Source organism: Rhodnius prolixus, unplaced genomic scaffold (genome assembly GCF_049639745.1).
Source record: "Rhodnius prolixus isolate KJV_2025 unplaced genomic scaffold, Rpr scaffold_14, whole genome shotgun sequence".
Classification (NCBI taxonomy): domain Eukaryota; kingdom Metazoa; phylum Arthropoda; class Insecta; order Hemiptera; family Reduviidae; genus Rhodnius; species Rhodnius prolixus.
In genome coordinates this window covers 6,993,135-7,004,999 of record NW_027411594.1, presented here as the reverse complement: position 1 = coordinate 7,004,999, position 11,865 = coordinate 6,993,135, and the positions used below count along the sequence as shown (strand labels likewise).

The window sequence follows — 11,865 nt, the reverse complement described above, 5'->3', positions numbered from 1 at the left end:
AGTTATTTATTTAACAAGTGTGGAAAGTAGTAGTACTTTTCCTCACACGAGGCAGGCTTTGCACGCACGAGCGAGCGAAGCGAGGCGAGTGCAAGTGCAAATTGCCGAGTGTGAGGAAAATACTTTACAGTCGAGTTAAATATTATATTTTTTCTGCAACCATTAGGGTTATTAACTAAAAAAAAAAAAACTAAACAGGAATCACTAGAATCCATTTTAAATTTCTATATGAGGTAACACTATAACCTTTTTAACTGTTATAATTAAAAATATCTAATTATTTATTAAAATATTATTTTTATTTCTATATTCCTTTCAATTTTTGTTTCATTTTTTTTTTTTTTTTTTTTTTCATTTCCTTATATGAACTCTTCAATTCAATAAAAATAATTTATAATTTATCTTGTCTTTTGTATTTATTGGTCTCCATATAACGCGGTACGAATGATGTGATTTGTACTAATTCTGAGTTTCTTATAGCGCGGTTTCCATACAACGCGGTACGCACTCACCGTGTTATAGGAGGGTTAACTGTAGTTATAAAGGAGCATTTGCCCTATATTTTAAAGAAAATTTGGGAGAAAAAATAGAAAAAAATTGTCAAAGTTGGGTGTTTTTCAACGTTACGCTTTTTCGTGCAGTTTTTGACGATCAACCCTTATACAACTGTCCTACCGGACAGTTTTAATGTACAGGTCTCACAAAATGACATATTAGAATGAAGCCTAAATGGTTCCAAAGCCCGAAACCCTCCTGAAAAAAACAATTTTATATCTTATTTAAAATCTCATTAATTTTTTAAAAGTTGTAGCTCAGTATATTACACTAAACTGGTGCATTAAGAGGGAAATCTAACCGTTCTTCTTACCTAGATATATCGTAAAGTGAATTTTCATAAAAGAACGTTGCAAATAAAAATACATGTACTAACGCTGGAAGCATAAGAAATATATCCATATTTACGAGTATTTTTGAGAAAATCTGGAAAAATTGATTGATTGCTAGATCAATTTCGTTTTTAAAAAATGGTAATCATTGAATAATACTAATAAGTTATGTGAAAATGCCTCCAACAACAAGAAGAAGGAAAAAATCTTAAGTCATAAACTGTGAACTAACAAAAAACATTGTTACCCTAGAAACGAGCCATTCAAAAATTTATAATAATACTGAAATTGCTAAAGTTATTAAAATGGCTGAGAAATCAACCGGCCAGGATGTTATAGTTTGTGGAAATGTAAAAGATACCTTTGCTGAGTACGTCAATAGATTTCGCGAGTAGGTAATTTCAAATTTTATTAAGCAGTGTTGTTAAAGTAGTTTCATTTACACAGATAAAAAGAAATATCAACTATAAATTAAAATTGTTTAAATGTATTTAATGAGTGTTGGGGGCGATTAGCATGAGCTCAAAGTGTGAACAACTTCTAATAAAAAACTATTTGGTGCTTATCTTCATACATTTAAATTGCAAAAAAATTTTTTTTTACCCTTTCGCGATTGCTATTATTTTAGTGAAAGTTGCTAAGCAATGAGCAAACAAATCTCTTTTAGCAACTTCATTATAAAAAAGGTTTTCAAGTTCCTGCAATTCTTAAAAGTAGATGGCGTCAAAAATATTTCTGTTCGCTGAGGGGACATATTTTTATTATTTATTTGTCCAAGATGGAACGAATGCCGGTGGTGGTGGTATTTAGAGCTTTTCAGGGTACTCAATTCTTGCACAAATATGTCCATGTCAAAGATGGTGGAATGTTTGCCCGTAAGCAGAGAACTTTATTGTTTCTCGCGCCCATTTATCCTTATGCTGGCAAAAATTGCTCTGATGTTACACTTCTAAATTACACGGGTAAGACTGGGTATTCGAAGGAGCAGCCAGGTGATCGGCAATAAAGTACACAAAATTATTTTAAACGTTCCAAAAAAGTTTCTCAAATAACTTGAAGATTAATCTCAATATTCGACTTTCCAAAGCACCTTCTTGAACCTACGATAACTATCTTCAGCAATTACAAATATCATTTTCCAGTTACAGCTTTTTAGATTTTCTTTTCCTTGGAGCTTATTGCAACTCACTCTCTCTTCGTTTACTTGTTTGATGAAAGTATACAATTTTAGTACAAGATAAAATTGGGCCAGAAACTGCAAACTAACATATTGTTTCCTTAGAAACGAGCCATTCAACAAAATTTAAATTGCACAATTTATTAAAATGACTACAGCTAAAACTTTTCGTCCTGTTGCCAATGCCAATTTAATCACTATAAGTAATGTTAAAATAAATAAAACATTTTACATGATCGTAGGTAGATTATGAAATATTATTATATTATATATTGCTTTGGATTCAGCGCCCTTAAATTTATGATCGATCATTGATCAGCTTCACTCATATTTTTTCAAATTGTTGCACACCAAATTACTTACAAATAATGGTTGAGCAATAAGAATTTATTCATATACGATTCATAATATACAATCTAAGTTCAGTAAATAAGAATCAATTTTGCAAATGGAAATTTAAAGTAATGTTATAAAATTACTAATCAATGCAGCCATCAATAGATTGGTACAAATTTGTTAGTTAGAAAGAAGTATTTAATATTACTTCTAATTAAACTTTAGATTAGATAGAAATCTTTGCTGAAACATAAAAATAATTTAAGTTTTTTTTTTTGACTGAACCCCACAAAATCATTTGAATTTAAACAAATATTCCTGTTTAAGTAATTTGGCAGCATTGGCCTAACCCTAAAATGGGAGCCAAAACGATGGTTGCGTTAGTTCCTCATCAAATGAGATTAGCATATTATAAAATGTATTTAAAATTGAGTTTGTGAGGAATAAATTAATTTTTATACATTTTGTCTTGAAATAATCTAATACATTTAAGCTGAGTAAGTACTACCAATAAGGATTTACATATGTGATTTTCTTGTACAGTTCATTAGGTTACCGACCGTAATGTTAATCAACTTAAAATAACTTCTTGAATTAAATAATTAGTAATGTATTACTCCCAAAAAAATGTGCGTAGCTTTTCGTTCAGTGATGGTATAAATCAAGTCATTAAGCGCCTACACTTATTTACTATTCTGAAAAGATCGTATTTTATGAAAAAGTTATGTTGGAGCCCTTTTCTCAGGTTAAATTTTACGCGTCTTAGATTTTTACGGTAATTTTTTTTTTTTTTTTTTTTTTTTTTTTTTTTTTTTTTTTTTTTTTTTTTTTGCGCATCAACAGCTGAGGTCATTAGCGCCCGGAGCTTTTTCCAGTGCACTGCCGGCCTCCGGACAGTGTTCTCTCGTTACAGACAACACTGTCCATCACCGGACAGTGAGCTGTAAGAAGCTCCTAGGAAGAGAAAATCTAAGGGTCAGCTGCTGGATTCGAACCCGGGACCTCCGCGTGGGAGTCCAGTATGCTAACCTCATAGCTAATCCCTTCCCTTTTTACGGTAATTATTTCGATTAACTGACTGAAAAGATTGCCTATGCAAATTTTAAGCCTATTTTAAAATACAACTTTTTTTATGAAATCATTTTAACAATCATTAACAATTACAACATTTCTTTTTCACGTGTGTTAACTTTAAAGTTTCTTGGTCCTATCTAGGTATTGTAAATAAAAAAAAAAATGTCTAAAACTGGTAAAGATTTCTATTTCCTTCGGATGAATAGATCAGTCACTAAAAAGGTCATCAATACTTTACAATTCTTGAATTTAGTTAACAATAATAGAAAAAAAAAATAATTTCAACTTATCAGAAAAGTCAATTGAGACCTACTGCTCATGAACTAACATTTTGACGGATTACTGTTTAACTTGGTGTTTCTTAAGTGATCATGTAGTTAAAAATATTACGAAATACTGATGTTTATACTCTGAAAAATACTTCCAGGCGAAAGTTTTCGGAAAAAACTTTATTATCTCATTAACAAATATGTGCAATTTTAAAGAAAATCTTTGGTATTAAATCGAAATATTGAATTTGAACTTAACAAAATTTTCTATTATTGAATTCAGGCAAAATGCAGACCGATTTATGGGAAACCTCTTTTCCACTCAAATTTTATAAACCAAAACTAGGTTATTAGCGCTTCAATTTTTTTTTTATCAGCCAAATCGTTAGGGAGTCGTTTATCGCACTTCCTGTTCTATTTATATACTAGTGTTAAGTTTTACGTTTACATGTGTGGGAGTAAAATTGGATGCTCATTAGGGTTTTTAGTATTTTCTCAAAGACGGCGATTTTTGTTAAACTTTGTGTACTAATTGCCCATTTGTGAAACTATAGCTTTGACTTGAAACCATTCTTCTAGAAGATTTGATTATAAACTTATTACTGTTAGAAAAAATTGTATAAGATTTACATTTTTGGAGTTTAAAAACTAATTAGAATCTTAAGAAAAGACCTGTGAGTGTGCCCACTTATTTCTTTTCCAAATATTACTACGCCAATTAATTTTACTCAGTCTTTATTCAAGTATGCCACTCGCGGCGTGTTGCCGTCAGCTGGCTGACAGTGCTGCGCCTAGTGAGAGAGTGGCTCCCCTCATGTTGGCTAAGAGAAGGTGAGAGTGTCTGACAAGAGGCGATGTGCGCAGGTTACTAGGATGGCCACAGTACCTTCAGACTGGGGAACCTTCGGAGGTGCACACCAGCCGCCAGTCAGTCAAGGGTTGTTATCCATTGAAAATGCCACCTCCTCCGTCGATAATCAGGGGCGTCGACAGACTCACCGATCCGTCTATAAATAAGGTAACATTTGTTTATGTAATAAATGTTTTTAGTCATTTTTTTTTAAATACTGTTTAATTTTCAGAAATAATTAACATTATGCAGATAAAAATTATTACTTATCATTTTTTTTTAAAATGTTTGTAAAGAAAACAGAGTAATTAACATTAAACTTTCACTTCGAAAAAATGTAATGTACATCTTACATCACACACTTAACCGACAGCTATGTCGGCTTCCTTTGTCTTTTTAAGGAAAACGCTTAATATTACATCACTATGCTGATACTTCTGTACAAAACAGTCTAAACAAAAACGTCGGCGGAAGCTCAACAGTTGCGAACAGTCTTTGCATTGGAGTATCGTCACTTCTGTGTCGAAAGTTTGGGCCTTAGTTCGATCATAAAAAACGATTTAAAAATTGCATGAGGTATCGTTTATCTACAAAATCTATAGATGAAATAAAATAGCATTGAATGAGTTTTGGAATTCTAAGAATATTGAGCATTTAATCAACTGCAACAACAACACACAGAAACAGAAATCAATTAATAATAACCAATATGGGTAAGGGATCAGCTATTGCGTGGTTAGCGTATTCTGGATTTCAAAGCGGGAATTCCAGGTTCGAATTCAGCTGCTGGTTCTTAGATTTTTCTCTTCCTAGAAGTTTCTTTCAGCTCACTTCCGGTGATAGACAATGTTGTCTGTAATGAGAGAACAACTTCTGGAGGCCGGCATTTCACTGTAAAGAGCTCAGGATATCAATGACCTCAGATGTTGACGCGCCTAAACAAAAAATAAAATAAATGAAAAAAATTACCAATAGACAAATCACTGGAACTCCAGCTGGAACGCTACTTAACGATTGCTCTGATTCCAACCAACACCCTTCATCTCCATGACAATTCCTTGGCCGAATCAGATCAGGAAAAAACGTCTCAACTTCCTTCTGTCTTCATTCCTCAACCTGACATTGATAACCTACAACAAACTGCGAACTTAACCATTGCTCTGGACCACACCCTTAGAAATTCTTTTACTGCCTCCAAAACTACCCATTCCAGAAATTACAAGTCATTCACAAAAGCTCACCAAGAAAAAGAGACCTAGTTAAGCCATGGTTTATATCAGCCCATATCCTCTGTCAACTACCAAAACGTAAGGAATCATTTTTCTGACAACTATTCATAGCTCAGTCTTAAGAACAAAACCTGTTACCCTGATCTTGGGAATTTACCGTACTTATGATTCCCAAATGCGACAGTACAGTTTCTTTTGAGTCTTTGGCAATTCTTTATGCAGTCTAATGGATTTCATTTTTTTACTTACAATGAACTTTTATTTTTTTTTCTGTACAACGTCTAAATATCGTGAAAATTTAATTTCTTAAGCTGGGGCAAGAAAAAGTCGTCGTATGAATGTTTCATAACCTTTTTCCTTTTTCTTTTAGCACAGGAAAATCCTTTAATTAGAAGTTACTGTAATTAACATCCTGTAATCATTACGTATTATTGGAGCACTTCGTCCAGTAATGTGTCAATAAACTCCATTCTACTGGTTGCGTCATCTTCATGTGCCCCCTCCTCTAGAAATAAATGTCACCCCCTTTTAATTAATTCAGTTTTCTTAATTGAAATCTTGAGCCACAAGTTAATTGGAAAATGTTCGTTGACTAATTGATCAAACCAAAATTAAGAAAACCAAATGACGTACAGGAAAAGCAATTCTCTATGCAATTAATTTGAATGAAATATGTTAGAATCTCGAAAATTTGTTATAAGAGCAAATCTCTGAATGTTTGTATCAGGTTTTATTATATATTTTTTTATAAATATAATGATAGCAGATAAAACAGTACACCAACTTCCTGTATTTAATTTTATAACAATAGTATTGTTAAAACAAGAAACTAAATTAGAACATACAATAAAACATGCTTTATCACAATAAGAACACAAAACAATTACCCCTCTATCGGATGTAAGGATTTAGTTCTGTACTGTACAGGCACATACTACGTAATCAGGGATTGGTTTCCTGTTCTAAAAATAGATGAAACTCCTAGATTTTAGAATTCAGGAAAACTGTAATAATCAAAAGTATTTTTCAGCCATAATTGTGTCAAATAATTGCCACAAATTCGATGGAGTGATATCGATGGGGCGGTATAGATTTATTTTTGGTAAAAAAATCGATCAGTCGGCAGAACTACTTCACTGAATCGATTTTTCAAAAATTTTTGAGATTTTCTTGAAAACGGTTCAACGATTTTCATTGATTCTGGTTACTAATTGTAAGTATGTTGATCGATAACTTTTATTTTTCAACTATTTTCAAGGTAAGTTCGATTAAGGGCATTTCTAGGTTAGGCGTAGCTCTAAAGTGCTAGTTTTGTTTATGGCACTGCCCTGCCATAATGTACAACTAAGATAAATTTGGAGAAAAAAAAATCGATTGACTTGCTCAACTGTAATCATAGGTACATTCAATCAACAAATCGATCTGCTTCAAATTTTGGAATGTTACTCTCTTATTTAGTTCACTTTGTTATTAATTGGCAATCTCTGCTACTAGTCCACCGTCATTATCCTCTGGTAAGACAAGAGTTTATCATTTAAGGAGATTATATGACACCAAATAACTCACATAAAAAAGGGATTAGTTTTATAACAGGTAAAAACAAAACAAATGTTTAGGTTATAGTAAATTGTAAATAATCGATAATGGCCATCCGAATGAATGTTTGAATAATTTAGCGTACGTACAACTTGTGAAAAAAGGTTAAGCAAAGGTGATCAGACAAAGGAAAATTTACAATTAGATAATTAAATATAATAAAATGCATACATTCTTTAAGAATGGCCGCTCTATTGAATTGTATAAAAACAATGACTGTTTTGAAACATGGCCGAGGCCGCCAGAAACCGAATTATAAAAACAATTTCGTGTGACCACTTATTACTATTTTATTTTACCGCCTATGACGTAATTAAATTTTCTTGAACTTTTAATTAGCATTAAAAGACGTTCATTTTAAAGTTCTGAATCTGTTAAATGCGAAATCGTATTAATTGTCCTCTGAGCACATTAATTGTCTTATTGTAGGAACATAAGTCTAATTGGCTCAAAGAGCAAAGCATCGTACCCAAGACAGGATCACCATCTAGTGAATTCCGCTACAGCGAGTTATTTTTAAAATATATCAACTACATAGTACGGAATGTGCACAAAAATAAAATGTAAAGAAAACACTATTTAAGCAACGTTGCCAAGTGATGTACAGCTGATCTCTTTTGATCGCTTGATTTATGTGTGGTTGCTAGGTAACCGAGCCAGTGTAATGCAACCAGAGAAATATACACTTTATCACACTCGTTCTTTAGATTGTGTCGGCGCGGATTTACTGTTGACAACAGGAAGTACACTTCAGTATATCTGTTATTGCCTTCGTCAGTTCCGTTTTAAGTGTGCTTTTGCTTTCTTAGATCGATAGAGCATTTTCCAACTTGAGATTGTCGCTTGATTGACGCAAATAAATCAAAACCATTATTGAAATACAAGACATCACAGAAATTTTACATTTCAACTCTATAGTTAGATGCCTCCAGAAATTTAGCCTACCGGAAGTGTCACTTTACTATAAAAGAGATCATCCGGAAATTGATTCCAACCCCAGAAATACAAGAACTTCAACAGAAAATTGACGTCAAGAAATCCTAGGTATCACTGGGCGGCTAAAAATGTTGCTTGAGTTACGGCATTAATCTGAAAAGAAGCCAGATAATCGAAGTTTCGTAAGGAATCCTTGGAGATCAGCTGTTTCCAAAGAAAGGTAGAAAGCGTAACAAGTTTGTGGGCGGGTTTCGGGAACAACTAATTATTTTTTAAGATTTTTTTTCTTATTTATTTTAGACGTAAAATCATTACATCTTGGATTTTATCGATCTCAGTATGCATTTTGTATTTCTGATCGGTTTCGTAGTTTCATCCATCACTAGATATATAATAATCGATTTGTCGTAGAGATTTTCACTTTCATCACCATCTCTCACTACACTTGCTGATTCTAAATGTATCACTTATTTAAATAAGGATTAGATATATAAACTACATTCCAAATTGAAAAAAAAAATCGATTGATTGATCGAGTGTCGCTTTACTAAATAGATTTTTGATTGATTTTTGTTTTAATCTTTTCAGCGATTTCTTCCATTAAATTGAACATTTATATTTTTTCATTGTAAATTTTAAATTTCTACATAAATTCATTACGTCATAGGAGATACAGAAAATAAGTGGTAATATTGATATTTAATTAACTTATGATGAATATTTTTTAGCAGCCCAGCGTTAGTTTGCTTCAGTATGATTCCTGTAGTTGCTTTATAGCGCTAGTGATTCTGTAAAAGATAATTTTTTTTTATTAATGTTTGGCAAAAAAAGTGGAAAAATTGTAACTACGAAGGTTAATGTTGTGAGAAAGTAGGTCAGCCAATGAGAGTGATCTTAGAGAACTTTCACGTCACTCCTTCACATGTGTGGTGATTTATGTACAGCATGGGAGCAGAATAGTTACGTGATTTTGAAGACTATGATCCATTATACTTGCAAAATTAATGACGCATGACCTGAGGCTTCCGAATATTTATGCGTATGATGTTACAAAATTAATAAATAATTGCTTTTCTTCTTTATGTGGGAAGTATGATTTTATTCAAAAATTTGAATATGAATAAATTTGAATTACAATATGAGAAAACCAGAAATTTTAAGGTTCCCTGTCAAAAAAAAAGGGGGGGTTTGAAAAATGTGTGTGTTTGTGAACATTAATTTTAATACACTCTTGGGACGCTGAGAAACAGAGAAAATCGTGCAGGCGTTTTCATGAAAAGCTCCGAAAAAATTGAAAATCTATTCGCAATGAAATTGCCCTTGCGGTGGCAGGAAGTAGAGTAACGCCTCTTCCCCACCCCCGGCGTACCTTACGTCTACCAATTAGGTGTCGTGGACGGAAGCGACTAACCGCCTAATCTGTAAATCTCCTATATTAACCATTAAATAAAATGCAAGGCCTAGACACCGGGAATCGAACCCACTAACCGACAATACATCTTGGCATTGCAGGTCTAGTATCTTAACCGCTCGGCTACCGTGGATGTTGGCAGAATTTGCTAAAAAAACAAATTTGTAAAAACCGTTTAATCAAATCGATCATATCTAAGGTTTAGAACAAAAATATTTTATAATTTTTTTGACTTCCTAGTTTTTTTTCTAAATGCCCAAAATTAGTGAATAAGTCGTAAAAAAATGTTCTCGAATCCCTAAATACTCTACACAACTAGCTGTTGCACAGTATTTAGTACCGAACTTGCACTATTCTAATTGTTGTTGTTGTTTCCAGTATAGTTGCCAAGGTCATGATAAACATGACAGTCACACACAGTGTTGTAGCATCATCATCTTCTCCATATTTATTTTTTTACTTCACATCGAATTCTTCTGAAAATATTGCATCCTTTTATGCAACAGTTTTCTCTTGTGATTGCATTATGTTTGAGTTCGAAACATGTGAATTTATTAGCCAACACTATTTTGTTTTGTTTATGCAAACATTATTTGTGATTACAATCGATTATTTCTCTGAAATATGATTATTTCAATGAGTTTTTGTGGTTATACACTTGTCCGGTCAGATTATTATTTATGTGCAATGAATTGTTTATTTCTATTGTAATCGATTGGTAATTATTGTGTTTGGTCAATAATGACTAAACAATAAAAAGTCCCTGTACTGCTACTAGCTATCAAATTAACCTTTTTTATTGACTTTTTATCTAGCTTTATATCTTATAATTATTGTTTATTTTTAAATAATTTTACACATATTTTCGTAATGTGTGATTTGAACGATTAAAATCTGGTGTGAATGAGCTCACGATTTTCTTTAACTATGATACTCGGCCTTCTTCGTTTCCTAATTGAGTTAGCTAATAGTAACTTTTTGAAATATCTCTCTTTTGCCCTCGAATTTAAAGAAAATAAACAAAATCTGGTGGAAAAATCTATTTTAACAGAACCTAATTATAAAAGAGCAGAACGTCGCTTTAATGTTACGTAGGGGGTGCCCTAACCCATCACATCCTTCCAAATTTCATCACAATCGGGTTAAGTTTTACTGAGTTATTAGTAATAATACTGTGGCTTGGTGCAAGAAGTGCCAATGTCAGATTTTGGTAAAAGTGAGTAAAACAAATCTGTTTTGATATATTAACCATCAGAATTTTTCTTGCAAGGAGTGCCGAAGTCAAGTTCAAAGCAGTAACTGAGTTACTAAAACTTACTAGTGCCAATGTCAAAATTTAGCGTCAATATTTCTCGCCCTCCAGGTAAACCAAAGTGGACGTACACTCCTTTTTTTGGCATTGGTACTTCTTGCACCAAGCCACAGAATAATTTTGTAGGGGGCCTCACATACATGGGTCAAACTCCTCCCCCCATTCGATGTACAGCGTCGTGACCCCTGAAAAGGCACATCTACATAAAATTCCGAATCGAATGACACCTCATTCATGAAAATCGGTTTGCGCGTTTAGGCGCTACGTTGTTTACAAAAAAGGTAACAAGAAGAACAAGAACATTTTCTGAAAATGCCGTTTTTCCCCGATTTTCAGCAACTTATTTCTCGAATTCTATTTAATCTATGTTGTTGCAATAAAGTTACAGTTATAAAGGAGGATTTGCCCTTTATTTTAAAGAAAATTTGGGAATTTTATCTTTTATAGAAAAAGAGAAAAAAAATTATCAAAGTTGGGTGTTTTTTAACGTTACGCTTTTTCGTGCAGTTTTTGACGATCAACCCTTATGAAGGAAATTCAAACTAATGCAGTTTCAAGGAAATTAAAACTAATGAAACTCAGAATGTTTACTAAATGTTTATAGTAATTTATTTCACTTATTTACGAATGAAATGGGTGATTTAAAAAACAAATTGGAACCAACAATCTTATTTTATTTTTTAAGAAATTTCTCTTAACTTAATAATTTCAAAAGTTTTACACACATAGTGCGCTGAAACTCGTATTTTTGGTGTTAATTCGAATATTGGAAATGGAACACGATCTTA

General features: G+C 32.5%; 1 protein-coding gene across 1 annotated transcript in view; it reads left to right on the top strand.

Annotated features, from left to right (window-relative positions):
* Positions 1-1,177: 1,177 nt before the first annotated feature.
* The window catches only part of LOC141451904 (NADP-dependent malic enzyme-like), a 41,188-nt gene continuing 30,500 nt past the window's right edge, over positions 1,178-11,865 (top strand). Inside the window, exons 1-2 of the mRNA XM_074123712.1 lie at positions 1,178-1,278; positions 4,608-4,761. Of these exons, the coding sequence (XP_073979813.1) occupies positions 1,193-1,278; positions 4,608-4,761 (240 nt within the window). The 5' untranslated portion in view covers positions 1,178-1,192. The remainder of the gene's footprint in view (positions 1,279-4,607; positions 4,762-11,865) is intronic.